Consider the following 18071-nt stretch of genomic DNA (forward strand, 5'->3'; position numbering starts at 1 on the left):
CGAGCGATATGAAAGGAGAATTATGCCGCACAATCTCTAGAATTCTATGAAAGTCCTGGTATACCCCTGTTGCTGTTATTTGTGCTATCTTTCTGCCCATAATTAGAACAAATTGCTGGCATTTGGCAATATTATGTGAGTGGGCTGCAGCTGGTTCCGCCATCTAATACGGCTTGGGCAATGTTTGGCATAGTCATTTTGTATCCAGAACTATAGTTTTCTTCATATCTTGGATATTAAAGACACTATCCAGCTCACTTTTCTTTTCAGATATCCAGCCCTTCTTCAAGTCTTAAGGAAACAAAAGTCCAATTGTTATTACATGCTTTCTGTGCTACAATGAAACAAATCAATCTCAACTTCTCAGAGGCCTTGTGATTATGTGTGTGTAAAGACTTTGTAGGCCTTTGATCTTGAAAAGTCATTTCATCCTCTTCCTAAGTCAAGGCTGCTTCAGGCTGTTTAAACAGGGACAGAGGGTGGGGGATTCTGGGAGGAAAAGGAAATCTTCATAACGCCTTTTAGATTTACATTCAGCTTCGTTAATACATTTATTACTTTTTTATATTTCCTTTTACCTTGTCTTGTTTAGCTTATGGTTGTTTCCCTATCTAAATCCATATCTAGGAAGTGGAACCTGTTAACCAGGAGGCGTATAAGAAGAAGGCTACATGAGGGGGCCACATTATGCTAAATCTCCCAGAGGAAATGGGTGTGGGAGGTGAATTGATCTCCTAGTGAAAATGTTTGATCATTGGGGGTGAAAGGATGGCAGCGCTTGATGCTCATGGCGACCTGAATCAGGAGAGCCTTTGATGGAGATCTTTGATGCTTAGCAAGGGGTCTTCTTATAAGCAGAAATGTGTTGCCCCTCAGTGGGTGGCAATGTTAATAATGTGGCAACTTAGCGAGATTAATTGGGACAGGGTTTCTGGATTAGAGACTCTTCTATGTCAGACACGGGAAGGGGGTAAGGATGGAGAGTTTAAAAGACCTGTGATCTGTCATCTGAAAGAAAATTAGTCAGGGCAAGCGGGAGCCAGATTATCCAAACTTTAAAGGCATTAAAACAAAAATGGAGGGGATATTAAAAGTGTTTGGGAGGGAAATGAGCCTTCACTGTGGTTATATGTCAAAATAGAGCCTTTGTTATCAAAGTCTTATAGTCTATCTTCTTTATTTCCAGTGGACTGAGCTGGAGAACAAAATGACAAAACACACAAGATCACATCCTTTTCCTAAGACCAGTGGTCTACTACATCACCTTTTGTTAGGACAATAGTTATTCTTGGATCTCTAATAGTGTTAGCATCTACAGAATTCGAGACACAGGAAATATCACAGCTTCCCATCTAGGAAAGATTAAAGTATATGTAAAAAGCATTTGTACATGGACACTGCCTAACTTCAGAGTTAACAACTTGTCAGCGTCTGTCATGATGTAATGTATATTACAAATGTAGCAGAGCCACGTTCATTAATAGGCATGGCATGCTGTGATATCACAATGTGTCATCTGTGGCTTTCAATAGGACTGCACAGTAAAACTATAGACATTTTAATAGGAGATCAGCATTTTTATACAAATCCTGCCCACAAGTACAGAGAGCAACCCCCATAACAGTCATAGTGCTTCCATTAACTGGGCCAACAGAACGGCCTAATAAACACTTGTACCAACAAAGTGCCCCACAGCTACAGTGCCATTAGGCTGCCCCCCTCATAACTATTTTTAGTAAGGGTCCTCTTATCCAGGTCTGCCATCAGGTGAAGGTCCGAGCTGAGCACTAAGGCCTGGTTTAGCATCCACAATGCCACGAACATCATATTACCCTAATAATAAGTCACAGGGTAAAACAAGTGACTGAAGTGTGGAGAATGTAATTCTACTGTTCCCTGTATGGTCTGAATACTGCCACACTGTGCCCCTGAATATAATACTGCCACACACTGTGCCCCTGAATATAATACTGCCAGACATTGTGCCCATAAATATATTACTGCAGCACACTGTTCCCCTGGTATAGTGCTGCCACACACTGTGCCACTGGTATAATACTAAATTCCACAAAAGAGATTAGAACTGGCACTACTTAATGTTGCTCCTATCTGGCTGTTCTCAGGAGTATGGTGAACGCTAGTGAGGTGCTGGTGGTGCACTATATGGAGGTGCAATGCCTAAAAGTCCACAGACATCCAATATTTCATATTAGAAAATGAAAGGCTGCACTCACCAAGTCTTCATAAGGTGCTTTATTTCTTCCATGTACAGTGGGGGACACTACATGGGGGTGCTGTACAGGAGCAACACGTGTTTTGCGCCTAGCTGTGCATCGTCTGGCTCTGATATGGTATAATACTGTCACGCTGTGCCCCTGGTATAATACTACCACACTGTGCCCCTTAATATAATACTGCCACACTGTGCCCCTTAATATAATACTGCCACACACTGTGCCCCTGAATATAATACTGCTACACTGTGCCCCTGAATATCATACTGCCACACAGTTTACCCCTGAATATTATCCATCTGCACATTGTGCCTCTAGATATATTACTGCCACACACTGTTCCCCTGGTATAATACTGCCACACACTTGTGCATCTGGTATAATACTGACACACTGTGCCCCTGAATATATTACTTGCACCCACTGTGTCCCTGGTATAATACTGCTACATACTGTGCCTCTGAGTATAATGCTGCCACACACTGTGTCCCTTTGAATAAAACTGCCTCATTCTGTGCCCCGGTATAATACTGCCACACACCGTGCCCCTGAGTATAATACTGCCACATGTTATGCCGCAAATATAATATTGGCAAACACTGTACCCTGCACCGAATAATTGTACCTTTGTGTCCCTTGAAACAAAAAATTTGGTTTCTGGGACTTTTCAATGAATGATGCAACTGTGCTCCCACATGATCTGTGCCACTGTGTCCTTACATGAACTTTGCCACTATGTCCCCACATAAACTGTGCCACTATTCTTGAAATATTTTCCTGTGACCAGGTTCAAGTCCTGGGAAAAAAGGTGCGAGTACTCACCCAAAGATCTCCACTCAAGAGCTGGTCCTGCAGGACCCCTGCTAATGGGAATGGTGTTCCTACTGTGGAAAAAGTGCTGGAACTCAGTTCCAATGCATAACTCAGTTACTGCAGGACTTGAGCCCTGGCTGTGACTCTCTGCAAACTACAACACCTATCATGCACAGACAGAAGGTCATGATAAAAGCTGTACCAACTGGAAAGTCAGAGGTGGGGAAACACCGCTATTCACCTCTGACAGGCTCCCTGTCCCATATCGAGGCACTGCTCTACTGCTCTGGCCTCTTCTAGTCTGGCCTGGCCCGAGCAGATGGGCCACCTCAGCACATGAGAAGCATTGGGTGGCCAGGCAGGGAACAGAGTGTTCTCTTTTTCCAGATCACACTCGGCTATTCATTTGTATAAGTGAATGAATGAGGGAAGAGCTGGCTAGCGGTTCGGACGAATGTCGGCCACACAATAGGCCAAGGCACAAAATAATGGTGCAGTAGAAGACAATCCCATTTGGATCCATTATGAATTAAAGGGATTATCCAGGAAAAAACTTTTTTTTATATATATCAATTGGCTCCAGAAAGGTTAACAGATTTGTAAATTAAAACATGTTTGTTTTTCTACCCGAATTCACACAGATTTGTAAATTACTTCTATTAAAAAATCCTAATCCTTTCAGTACTTATGAGCCAATGAAGTTGAGTTGTTCTTTTCTGTCTAAGTGCTCTCTGATGACACGTGTCTCGGGAAATGTCTAGTTTAGAAGCAAATCCCCATAGCAAACCTCTTCTACTCTGTGCAGTTCCCGAGACAAGCAGATATGTCAGCAGAGAGCACTGTTGCCAGACAGAAAACTCAACTTCAGCAGCTGATAATTATTGAAAGTATTAAGATTTTTTAATAGAAGTAATTTACAAATCTGTTTAAATTTCTGTAGCCAGTTGATATAAAAAAAAGCATTTTCCTGGAATACCCCTTTAATTCACTAGACCTTTGTAATGATAAGGAGGCTACCTATGTACCTGAAGTAACTCCACATACGGATACAGTACACAAAGTCCAAGCAACTATTGTCCATAATCCAATGTGAGCGCTTGAAGTGGGATAGTATGAGTTACCTTGCACACATATACCCTGATAAATATGTATAGGGTATTCTTAACTGAGGGGTTCAGTAACCAATACAAAAATGATGGGACTGCATTGCATACTGATATAATCAATTACCTGTTATTTCCAGGCACAGATTTTCCTTTAAGATGTTTTACAGTTTTGCAAATGTCGAGATCTGCTGTTACTTCTTAGTAATTGGCTATTTTCTTCCTCCTATTTTTTAGCTGCCTCCATTTCTTGATGCTGCATTTCTGTCTTCCCATTAAAGAGGCAATTTGTCATTCTTTCTAATGTTATTAATCAAGATACACCGCAGTATTCTTAAAATGAGATCATTTTGATAAATCATGCCTGACATAAAATGACTTTATTCCTTTTAAGTGCAATTTAGACTGTAAATTTTTTCCCCATTTATGATTCATGGGTGAAACATGGATAAAATCTGCTCTCACATTTGGACTGTATCTCCGGTGATAATTCACAAGAACTCCATGATGGAAATTCAGTGGCATTTGAATGCTGGCTCCATATTTTTCTGGCAGGAGGTTGTCCTTTCAGTCCTGACATCCTCACATTAAGCTTTGCTCACCGAACTTGAGCTTGGCTTTATGCCTGGGACAACAAAAATGGAAATCTGATCATAGCAGTTGCCCATCACTGACTTATTTTAAATTTTTTTTTGTAATATAATTTTTATTGAATTTTCAATAAACATAAAAGAAAACACCATCCGGGACTCTCCCAGAAAACAAACACAAATACTGTATATAGTAAAATAAATTTGTCAATCAATGAGTATCATGAAAGAAGCATACAGTATAGATATCATGACTCAAAAAACAAAATTCCCCGCCCCCTCAACCAACCAATAACATCATCAGTATAAGGAGCAAACAAAAATAAGTTCACCCGCATGGCATCTCTGATGAAAGGCTATAGGCTATAAAATAATCAGCAGATTCCTAGACTATCAGAGTACCCAAAGGAATAGGGTTAAGCTGCAATCCCAGCACCTAATATAATCGGTTCTCCCCACCATCTAAAATTCCAGCAAATCTAAGGAAGCTGAAGGCGGCCTAAAGAGCCTGCCAGGCTCCACAGAAGGTAACAGGGGGTATCTCTAAATGGAGTCACCACCTGAGCTATTTCCTCATCACTCAGGAAAGGACTTGTTAGTCTTGTTGCCACCTTATCCTTCTAGGTTAAAGGGGTACTCCGCTGATTTTATGTATTTTGCTGCTATTGTGGCATTTGTAATGTGCATCTGCACTATCCTGTCTGTGGGCTGATGCTCGTTGCCTGTTCGGCGTGAGGCTTACCTTCAGTGTGTGCAGGAAGTTCAGTAGTTTTTTGGACCACTCTGTGCTGGCGACCATGGTTTTTGCTCCATTCCCCTCCATCTTTTGATCGTGGCGTGGCATGGGCCGTCTTTGGGAGGCCGTTTTCTGCTGCACCCCCCTCTTGAATATTCATGGTTTGGGTTACAGTATGCCTCCCTGTAGGTCGTTCCCTGTAGCTTCAATGGCTGGTGTTCTTCCAATCAGTTTCTGGAGCTGACACAGGCACTCTTCTTTGGACGTCAGATGGTTTATGCTGGGTAATGTGGTTGCCTTGGTATTGACTGTCCCTTCATAAGTCACGTGAGTGGCCCATTTGACGCATGCGCCTTTAGCTGTTTAGCGCTGTATGTGCAGTACTAGCGCTGTTGCACAAGTGGGGAATGTGCCTGTTGCGCATGCGGGATTCATAATACCAATTCCCTGATGTCTGCTCAGGTGTTCCTATGTACGGTTGGAGAACACCTGGTGATTTTGTAATATGATTAAGAGTGGCAATACCTGAAACGTGTGACAATGTTCACACTACCTGTGTTTGTGTATTTTAACTAATAAATCTGGACATCTCTACACTGGACATCCCTCTTTAATAGAAAAGAGGGTTGTCTTGGGAAATGTAGTTTTTACTATACCTGCACATTTAATATGTTTCTTGCCACACTTTCTAAATAACTAGTGTTAATTGAGCCACAGGGTTTCTATACCAGGACAGGAGCAAACTTAGGAGATTAGTGAATGCACTGTAAGTGTGAATATACAGTATTTTGATGATTTACACAGGGCAGATATCAACAGACCAAAAAAATCACTGTTTGTCGGTAGCACATCTCCCCGCACGAACCATATAGCAATCATTCTAATAAACGTTCTCTGAATTGTCCTTTCAACAAATGCAATTGACATGTACACAATTATTCAGCTCTCATATCAGGCAGTTAGTTACCTGCTCATGTAAAGGGACTCTCATACAGTAAGATAAGAACATAGAAAGATGAGAACTTGAAGCAATTTTGTTTGAATAATTTGTATGAATTTGCAGTATGTTGTTAAAGGAACATGTAGAAAATTATTTACTACTGAGTATTTAAAAGTTACATTTGTAGGGGGCACCATTAAAACATACATAAAAAAGATTAACTTTGCACATACATTACATTAGTTACATTAAACTCCTGAGTTACAACATGAATAAATGTCCAGAGATGTAGTTCTGTAAGCTTCAGAGTTGAAATCTCCCAACTCACTTGCTTTTCAGTATCAGTTCAAGGTTTGTTTTCTTGAGTTGCATTCTGGGATGTGTAGTACTTATAGCAGGGACTTAACATTAATTAGATATGAAAAACTAAATCTCCCTTTACATGAGTATAAAAATCCAAAACACCAGAGTTGACATAGAAAGTTTTTTTATTGTCAGTTACATTAAAGTAGCAGAATTTTGAACACAACTGTCCTTTTCAGGCCCCAAAACAAACATAACACTACACAGTATGCTCTGGCCACAGTGAAGGAAAAAAACATTCAATCTTCTATTGATTTTGTTTGTTTGCCCACTGACAAAAAAAAGGATCGGACTATAATTTTAACCCCTTAGGGACCCGGTGTTTTTCCGTTTTCGCTTTTTCCTCCTTACCTTTAAAAAATCATAACTCTTTAAATTTAGCACCTAAAAATCCATGTGATGACTTATTTTTTGTGCCATCAATTCTCCTTTGTAATAACATCAGTCATTTTACCCCAAAATCTACAGCAAAATGGAAAAAAAAAATCATTGTGAGACAAAATTAGAAAAAAAAACGCAATTTTGTAATTTTGGGGGCTTCCGTTTCTACAAAGTAAATTTTTCGGTAAAAATGACACCTTCTCTTTATTCTGTAGGTCCATATGATTAAAATGATACCCTACTTATGTAGGTTTGATTTTGTCATACTTCTGGAAAAAATCATAACTACATGCAGGAAAATGTATACGTTTAAAATTGTCATCTTCTGACCCCTATAACTTTTTTATTTTTCCGCGTATGGGGCAGTATGAGGGCTCATTTTTTGCATTGTGATCTGAAGTTTTTATCGGTGAAATTTTTTCATTAAAAGGACTTATTGATTTTTATTCATTTTTTCATGATATAAAAAGTGACCAAACATGCACTATTTTGGACTTTGATTTTTTTTTGCGCGTACGCCATTGAACGTGCAATTTAATTAACAATATATTTTTATAATTCGGACATTTCCGCACGCGGCAATACCACATATGTTTATTTTTATTTACACAGTTTTTTTTTTTTTAATGGGAAAAGGGGGGTGATTCAAACTTTTATTAGAGAAGGGGTTAAATTATCTTTATTCACTTTTTCCGCCCACTTTTTTCTTGCAATGTTATAGCTCCCATAGGGACCTATAACAATGCACACACTGATCTTTTACATTGATCAGTGGTTTCTCATAGGAAACCACTGATCGATGATTCTGACGGTTGACTGCTCATTCCTGGATCTCATGCACTGAGCAGTCATTCGTTGATCGGACAGCATGGATGCAGGTAGGGGGATCCTCCGGCTGTCATGTAAGCTGTTCGGGGGACCGCGATTTTGCCGCGGCGATCCCGAACAGCTCCCCGAGCTAACCGGCGTGGTTTTACTTTCACTTTAGATGCGGCGTTCAACTTTAAACGCCGCGTCTAAAGGGTTAATAGCGCGCAGCACCGCGATCAGTGCTGTGCGCTATTAGCCACGGGTCCCGGCCGTTGTTAGAGGCTGGGCCCGACGCGCTATGATGCAGGGCAGCGCTGTGGCCCCGCGTTATAGAACGGGAGCAGACTCAGGACGTACCGGTACGTCCTGGGTCCTTAACAGGTTAAAGGGGTACTCCGGTGTAATTTTATTTTTTTTAAATCAACTGGTGCCAGAAAGTTAAACAGATTTGTAAATTACTTCTATGAAAAAATATTAATCCTTCCAGTACTTATTAGCTGCTGAATACTACAGAGGAAATTATTTTCTTTTTGGAACACAGAGCTCTCTGCTGACATCTCTGTCCATTTTAGGAACTGTCCAGAGTAGGAGAAAATCCCCATAGCAAACATATGCTGCTCTGAACACTTCCTAAAATGGACAGAGATGTCAGCAGAGAGCACTGTGCTTGTGATGTCAGCAGAGAGCACCGTGTACCAAAAAGAAAATAATTTCCTCTGTAGTATTCAGCAGCTAATAAGTACTGGAAGGATTAAGATTTTTTTAATAGAAGTAATTTACAAATCCGTTTAACTTTCTGGCACCAGTTGGTTTAAAAAAAAATAGCATTTTTCACCGGAGTACCCCTTAAATGGTCTGTTTATTTGCACAGTAAGAGATAGAACAACAAAAAATCCTGAAAAACACATTTAAAATAAAGTGTAAATTGATTTGCATTTTACTTTTACCCCTATCAATGAGCAAGATTTCTGGCTCGCAGGTGTTTTTAATACAGGTAACAAGCTTAGATTAGGAGCACTCTTTTAAAGGGAGTGCTCCTAATCTCAGCTTGTTACCTATCTAAAAGACACCTTTCCACTGAAGCAGTCAGATTCCATACTCTCCACCAAGACCAATGAGCTGTCAAAGGATGTCATGGGCAATATAAGAGAATTATTGTGTAGCTCACTAGAGCATTAAAGAAAAGGGGTGGATCCCAGATGTAGGGATCCTACATCGCTACTGAATAAAAGGCCTGGTGCCTTGAAACACGTCTAACTTATTATTTCATATGACCACCATATTTTTATTACAAAAGAGACCATCTATCAGATACAGTACAACATTCACACTTTTGCTTTTCCTGAATGCTGGTATTGTAAATGCTCGCTCTGAACCATGAGAATGTCGCAGATAACATTTGCATGAATGATGTGAAATTTGCATAATACAAAATCTGCATAGTGTGAACACTCTCTTACTGGTTTTGGAATGTGGATAATTTACGCTATTGAATAGTTTTAGGTGGTTATTATGACAATAATTATTTTATAAAAAATGTTATCTTGTACAAGGCTACCGCAAGAGCCCTGTGGCTGACCTTTTTGTTTTAAAGGGGTACTCCACTGGAAAACATTTTCTTTCAAATCAACTTGTGTCAGAAAGTTTAACAGATTTGTAAATTACTTCTATAAAAAACAGTACTTTTTAGATGATGTATACTACAGAGGAATTTCTTTTCTTTTTGAATTTCCTTTCTGCCTGACAACATGCTCTCTGTTAACACCTCTGTCCATGTCAGGAACTGTCCAGAGCAGGAGAGGTTTGCTATGGGGATTTACTCCTACTCTTGACAGTTCCTAAAATGGACAGAGGTGTCAGCATGTTGTCTGACAGAAAGGAAATTCAAAAAGAAAAAACTTCCTCTGTAGTTTCCTGTGTAGTATACAGCAGCTGATAAGTACTGAAAGGATTGTTTTTTTTTTTAATAGAGGTAATTTACAAATCTGTTAAACTTTTGGGCACCAGTTGATTTAAACAAAAATGTTTTCAAGTGGAGTACCCTTTTAACTGTAAATAAATGGGATTTAGTGTTTACTGGATTCCATACATGTTTTTTTATTTTTATTTATTTCTACTTTCTTCTTTCTCTTTCTTTAAAAAGCACCATAGAGGAATGTTTCCTTTTCTTTTATACTTTTGATGTCATGGACAAGATTGTAGACCTACACAAGGCTGGAATGGGCTACAAGACCATCACCAAACAGCTTGGTGAGAAGTTTCCAACTGTTGGTGCAATTATTTACAATGGAACACTAAATAATTGTCAATCTCCCTTGGTCAGGTGCTTTATGCAAGTTCTCAGCTTGTAAATGATTCAGATGTTCTTTGGAAAACTTCCAACCTGCCTGTACATGTGCTTTCTTGAGCAGGGGGACCTTGCGGGCATTGCAGGATTTTAGTCTTTCATGGTGTAGTGTGTTACCAATTGTTTTCTTGTAACTATAGTTCTAGCTGCCATAAGATTATTAAGATAATTTTGCTGTGCAGTTCTTGACGGATTTCTTACTGCCGGCCAAGGAGTGAGCGGCACTTGCTTCTCCAGCTGATGACTAGCGATCACAGCGGGTCTCTGAAGTGTGATGCGGTGAAAACTTGATCTAGGTTTATATCAAGTGTTCAGTGTCACCTGAACTAACCTGTTGGTTCAGGCTTGTAGTGCGGGTGACACTGATTAGAATGATACTTCCACACTCTGTGCCTCCAGTAATCTCTGGTCTTTGGTTTATGCAAATGTGGAATTGGTGTATGGGGGTTGTTCCTAAGCCCATTGCATGGTGACATGCGGCCTGGATGTTCACAGTATCCCCTCCTCCCCTGTGCTGAGCCTCTGCAGACTGAAGCTCCCTTCTGTAACAGAGGGGACTCAGCACAGGGGAGTAGGGGTTACTGTGAAAATCCAGGCCGCATGTCACCACGCAACAGGGGCTTAGGAACAACCCCCATGCACATTTGCAAATACCAAAGACCGATGATTACTGAAGACCGGAGGCACGAAGCAATGAACGTTAACTATCATTCTCATCAGTGTCACCTGCACTTCAAGATTGTACCAACAGGTTAGTGGGGGTGACACTGATGACAGAATCTCTTTAATCATATTCTAAAATATTTTTTAGTGATTTTTTACATAATTTTACATTTTATTAGTGCAAGCATTGGTGCAGAAGCATCCCCAGGGCAATGTACCCTAAATATTCATGCACTGGTGGCATTAACACTGATGCAGTAGTACCATATTTTCAAACAAACAAAGGCTGTCACCAGAAGATCAGCCAGAATGTGATAGGCCAGAGGATGATCAGTGAGCATACTAATGGAGGAGCCAAAGGTTGATGCCAGAACAACAAGTAGCAGGGTGACACAGAAGCTATATCCAAAAACAATGTAAATGTCTGAATCAGGATCAATCAGAATACAGAACCATAAAAAATGCACAGGAATGGGAGCTAGGACTGAGTATAAATCTCAATGAGCAGGCATGGCAGATTGTTTCCCTTTAAAAAAAGGGGTCTGGTCTGACATTAACTTTGAGCACAAATTGCCTTACCAAACTAATGAAACCATGCAGCAGGAACAGGAGAGCATGAGCCTTATCCAGCAGAGCGGAAGCAGAAGATGGAGGCTGTTAAATGTCTGTTGGCCAAGTGGCATCTTATGATACAGTATATGTGATCCTAAAGTGACCTGGGATGCTAATCCTGCATTTACTATATATATTTGCTACAATTAATGGGGTACACCGGCGCTAAGACAACCTGCCGCTGGGGACCCCCTGTGATCTTGCACGCAGCACCCCATTGGAATCAGTCCCCGGAGCATGTTCACTCTGGGTCTGATTAGGCTGCTTTCACACTATAAAATTCATCCGTTTTAAAGATCCGTTTGATGTTCCGTTATGAAAACCCTGAAAATAGGCCATTAAACGTCTGTTAGAAAATCCCATACGTCCGTTAGAAAATCCCATTATAGTCTATGGGATTTTTACATTATCCGTTTTAATCCGATATAGTCCGTTATTAATAACGGACGTTATTTTCTGACGGGAGAATGAACGGAAGAAATAGTGCATGCATTATTTCTCCCGTTACTATGTTCCGTCACAAAATAACGTCCGTTATTAATAACGGACTATAACGGATTAAAACGGATAATGTAAAAATCCCATAGACTATGATGGGATTTTCTAACGGACGTATGGGATTTTCCGGCATCCGGCAGCGCAGACTGCTTCAGCTGCCACCGGATAGCCGTTTACGGGGCCCCCATGTGGTCCGCTGGCGATCACTTACCTGTCCTCGGGGCTTCGGCGCGTCCTCTTCGGGATCCCCTGCATCGTCGGTGCTCTCCATCGTCGTCATCACGTCACTGCGCACGCCATCCTGTCATCCAATAGGAGCGGCGTGCGTAGCAATGTGATGACGGCGACGGAGAGTGAGGATGGCGGGGAAGCAGAGGCCTTGCCGGAGCGTCGGGGACAACCCGGGGATGCGGCAACAGCGATGGAAGGGGACATCCAGGGCAGCGGTGACGAGCGGTGATGGTCCGGAGCGCTAGAGACACGTGAGTATAACCTCCAATACCAGTGGTCTTCAACCTGCGGACCTCCAGATGTTGCAAAACTACAACTCTCAGCATGCCCGGACAGCCAACGGTTGTCCGGGCATGCTGGGTGTTGTAGTTTTGCAACATCTAGAGGCCTGCAGGTTGAAGACCACTGTCCTATACTTTACATTGCACGGATCCCTCAACATACGATGGTTTCAACAAACGATGGTCCATTTGGAACGTATTACCATCGTATGTTGAGGGACCACTGTATATCTATATATATATGGACGTATGATGTACAGTAAGATAGATACACTAAATTAATATATTGGTTAATTGGTGTGGTTGGTAGTGATTACATTTTATATTATGATGTATAAAGAGGTAGAGCTTTGACAATACCTCATTTGATTTTGTAAATAGGAAATTGTTTATTCTGGCTAATATAGCAATGGGTAGTAATACTTTGCATACATTGCATATATTGTGCTTTGTTTCCTAGTCAATGAAGTTTTTGGTGTATTGTTTCCCATTATTATTATTTCATAAAAACTGCAGATCTAGGTCAGCTCATTTTAGATGCTGCTGAGAAAAAAGTGGTTCTTTATGTTCATGTATTTGTTAGTGGTTGGTCTATAGCAGGAAGCGAATAATTCAGTAACAACAGGAGGGGGATGTTGAAATGTTTAGTACAATCTTCAGGGTGGCACAATTACAAATTTAGAATTCACTTACAACTGTGTATTGTAAAATAAAACATATAAATACATTCTGGGATGTTTTATGTGGGTTTATGTTCTCATTACTGTAATTGGTCCTTACTATTCTGTAAATATGTCATTCATCATATTTCCCAAGAAGCTGTCAACTTTAATGACCTTGCAATTGTTCCTCTCTTCCTGTATATGATTTAACTCATCAGCATATTTGGGAAAACTTAATATTGATGCGCAAAACACACATTTTGTTTTCTGTGACAGCCATGAATCTAGTTTAGCCTGAGCTCTGTTGGCAGGGGATTGTGGGAATATCTTTTTCACAAGCATTCTTTTATAGCATTGAAACTTTTTTTTTAATGACATATGTCAAACTTCTACTAAAACTTATGCAGAAAATGTTTTTATATATATATATATATATATATATATATATATATATTTTTTTTTTTCAATATTGGGGCGTTCATATGAGGAGGGTATATATGCAAATACAATGCAATGTTTGCTTGTTTGTAAATTGTTTTCCCATCAGAATTGCTTTCAGTCCTAAAGAGATCGTGACAGCTGCATTTTTGTATAGACTGGCATAGAATCTAGGGCATAAATATCATTAAGGCAGATCATATGGCTCCTATAGGTCCCTTCAAGAGATAGGGCTAAACTCGGGTTTTATCCCTTTTCGGTGGCAGGAATCTAGTCTATCCTCCCAAATGAACTACTGGGTTATCAAACAAGAGAAACTCGCCCAAGGGTCATATACATAGTATGAGGGAGAAATAAACATGATTTAATTTTATCCTGTTAAAGGGGGGAGTTTTTTTTTATTTTTATCTTTGCTGTGAAGATAAAGACCATCTACTGTACATATTCCACTGTTTAGGGGATTCTTATTTTATTGTGGTTATCTGCTTAACTGATAATACTAACAATGTGCAGTTTAAAGGGGTATTCCAGGCAAAAACATCTTATCCCCTATCCAAAGGATAGGGGATAAGATGTCTGATCGCGGGGGAACCACCGCGGGGACCCCCCGCGATCTCCCTGCAGCACCCGCATTCTATGCGGGGCTGCGTCTCCAATTTCAGAAACCTCCGGGTTTCCAGGACTGGAGATGTGAAGTAACACCACACCCCCCTTGTGACGCCACGCCATGCCCCCTCCATTCATGTCTATGGGAGGGTGCATAATGGCCCCTTTGGATAGAAGATAAGATGTTTTTGCTTGGAATACCCCTTTCATTTTTATATTCATTGATATTGTGGATGTAGACAGAATGTTACACTTTTTAATGAGAATTTTGTTTTAATCAGATACATTTTTATGCTAAACCCTCATCTCTGAGTTCTCCCCTCACAGACCTCTATATAAAGTGATTTCATTTGGTTGTTCTCCGTCACAGATAGAGTACAGTCATAGCCTAAAATACATAAAAAGGATTTAATGTTTACCCTCAAGGATAAACAGAGCTAAAGAGGGCTATCACATGAGTCCAATATCTCCAAAGACTCGGTAAATTCCACATAATAAAGTACACTCCCTGTTCGTGTCATCCCTCACCAATATCATCCATTTTATAGCCCATTTTATGTAAAAGGAATGGTGTTTCATATACTCTGTGCATTGGGTATACTTGTAAAAGTATATGGGATTCACTATATAAAGGGTTTAGAATGATTCAGAACTTAGATGGGCCTGTACATGTGCTTTCTTGAGCAGAGGGACCTTGTGAGCACTGCAGGATTACAGTCATTCATTGCATAGTGTGTTACCAATTATTTTCTTGGTGACCAAGGGCCCAGCTGCCTTGAGATCATCAACAAGATCCTCCCATGTAGTTTAGGGCTGATGTCTTATCATTCTCATTTTACCACTAGGTAAAATCTTTCAATGAGCCCCGACTAAGGGAGACACAACTGTTGTAAACTTTTTACCAAGCTGCTTGGTGATGGTCTTGCAGCCCACATTCCAGCCTTGTCTAGTTCTACAATCTTGTTGTCCATGACATCCTTGGACAGCTCTTTGGTCTTGGCCATGGTGGATATTTTTTTATCTAATTGTGCGATTTTCTTTGTGGATAGATGTCTTATATAGAGGTAAAAAAAAAAGTGTTTACCTGATCTCAGCTTGTTACCTGTATAAAATACACCTGGGAGCCAGAAATATTGCTGACTGATCAATATCAAATACTGATCAAATACTTATTTCTGATTAAAATTCAGATCAGTTCATAACTTTTTTTTCTTGTTATTCTGTCTTTCACTGATCAAATAAACCTACTTTAAAATTCTAGACTGACCATTTCTTTGTAAGTGGGAGACCAACAAAATCAGCAGGAGAGTAAATAATTTTTAGCAAAAAAATTTACAAAATCAGGAGATTAAATAACTTTTAACGAAAGTTAAACAACATTGTAAGTGACTTCAATTATAAAATCTTAATCCTTCCAGTACTTATACATTAAAAGATTGAGTATACAGACAAGCTATAGATTTCTCCTAGTCTGTGTCAATATTCCATAAGCCCACTATGTAGCCACTTTATAATTATTTTTCCATGTGTAGATAGTCATTTAGGATCTCTGCCTAAAATATAAGATGCCAGCCTCCCCAACATTTCGCCAGAGAACTGGCTTTGTCGAGCGTAGTGAGCCAGTTCTCTAGCACTCTCCTCAGTGGATATAGTACTATAATAATATTGGAGGGTGTGAGAGACCCTCTCTAGTGCTGTACTCTCTGTAAGTACAATCTACAGCATAAGTGGCAAGCATTAACATAGGAGGGCATAAGAGACCCCCCTATAATATGCCAGAGGAGCACTCCTCACTATAAACAGAGTAATATCCAGCAGAAGGGAGTATAATACCCCTTATAGAGACTTATGAGAAGGTGTGAGATGCCTCTCACAGCACTGCAATAAAATTAAGTCTCCAGTTGCCATAGAAATCATACATATGGAGGAGGATACACAAGGATGATTAAAATAGCGCCCAATACCACAAAACAGACCTGACGGGAAGGTGGAAATAATAACCTCTCTTTATAATGCTGTGAAAGTATAAGCCACTATCTTACCAACGATAAGGCATATAGCCCAATAGTAGTAAGAAGTCATATAAGGATCTCTGATATTTTTAAATCACTATCTGTAGTTTGTCTGTATATTCAATCTTTCAATGTATATACCAATAAATATTGATTTTAGTGGTGCCCAAGTTGTGGGGCCTTTTTTCCCCGAGGAAAAAAGGGGCCTCTGTCTTTAGGGTCAAAATCGTCTGGGTCCTTAAGTAGTTAAATAAAATGCTGAAATAAAACCCCTTATATTTTTCTCCCATTAGGATACTCTTCCTGCGCTTCTATATAAATATGCGCCATATACTGTACTAATCTCCCCTGTGGAACAATGCCTAAGAAAGACTTATGTCCATGACCTATGATTACTGATCTAAAGTATTGCGGTATTACTTACCTGACTCTGCAGACTAATATTGTTTTGTCTCTCTCCTCAGGTTTCCAGTAATACACCCTCCAGCTCTCTTGATGTGCCTTACACCCCCCTGCCATCAGCTCCAAGGGACCTAACCAATCACAAAGGTAAGATGCACATGCAATATTATTTATATAGTCTTTTATTGCAAGGTGGTAAAAAGTTTACAACGCATCCTCCTGCTCACTCTTCGATCTCGCTGGCTCAGCAATTTCCCTTTACATTCTGCACTTTCTCAAACCAATGATGAAAAAAACATCCTTGTCGAGGCCCAGAGCCGACGCATAGAGTTAATATAGGCCAATGATTAGTGCTGGAATAAAAAAGCAATAAGTTAATTCTTATACCCTAGCAAGATATAGGGACCATAGATCTGGCCTAGGCACCCGGAGGTCATTTGCTAGGTCACATAAGCAGAATGAGGTTGACATTTAAGCTTCTACCTCATAGACCAGATTTATTTCCCGAGGCTTGCAACACATTGCACAACTATGCTTGCATGATACATAATCCGAAATATCACTGAGTATGCTTCATCTAGAGAGGTGAAGACACAAACGATGTATGGGAATGCTTGAAGAGCTTGGATTGTTTTCTCCTATTTTGTTATTGTAAAAAATGTATATAGTTTTATTTATTTAAATTCACACATTACAAGCACAGCTATGCACCAACATATTTCACCTTGTTTGTACATAAAGGCAAAGTATATGAATTTGATGATAACATAAATGTATTCTATGTCTTTAGTTCACAATTCTCTATAGGTCATAGATGATTCATTACATTAGAAATATTTTGTCAATAGCATTATTAACATTTTTGAGCTCCAGATGTTTGAGATCTTTATGGAGAGATTACAGCTATACTAGCACTGTAGCTAAGAATAATAAATGTTTTCTCCTTAATGACAAGAAACATATGCTCATCTTTGTGTTTAAAGCATCAAAAACACAGGTTAAATCGGGGCCAAAATTTAGCTGACCCTTCTTTAGGATAAGCCATCAATCTTTGATCAGTGGAGCCCAAACTCTGATCAATAGAATGAAGGGAGCTGAGCTGCAGTACCAGAAAAACCTATGTGCCTGAGTAAGGCTGCATTCACCGTAGTATACTACGGTTTTAGGTCCGGTCACAAAATGGATAAGGGTCAAAAATGAGCAAGCCGGAGTCACCGTTTGACTCCGGTTGGCTCATTAAAGTAAATGGATTTCAGTGCCGGTCTGGCTGGGGTACAGGAGTTCCCGGTTTTCCTCTCCCCTAGCCGGATCTGGCAACAGTAGGCTGAAAATGAGGTATGAATGCAGCC

At 40.0% G+C, this 18071-nt stretch overlaps 1 protein-coding gene across 1 annotated transcript in view; it reads left to right on the forward strand.

Moving 5' to 3' along the window:
• Positions 1 to 18071, forward strand: part of LOC130283185 (leucine-rich melanocyte differentiation-associated protein-like) — a 512903-nt gene that overhangs the window by 339871 nt on the left and 154961 nt on the right. The window contains exon 7 of the mRNA XM_056532387.1: positions 16785 to 16869. Coding sequence (XP_056388362.1) covers positions 16785 to 16869 — 85 coding nt within the window. The remainder of the gene's footprint in view (positions 1 to 16784; positions 16870 to 18071) is intronic.

This window comes from Hyla sarda, chromosome 7, assembly GCF_029499605.1.
Source record: "Hyla sarda isolate aHylSar1 chromosome 7, aHylSar1.hap1, whole genome shotgun sequence".
NCBI classification, from domain to species: Eukaryota; Metazoa; Chordata; class Amphibia; order Anura; family Hylidae; genus Hyla; species Hyla sarda.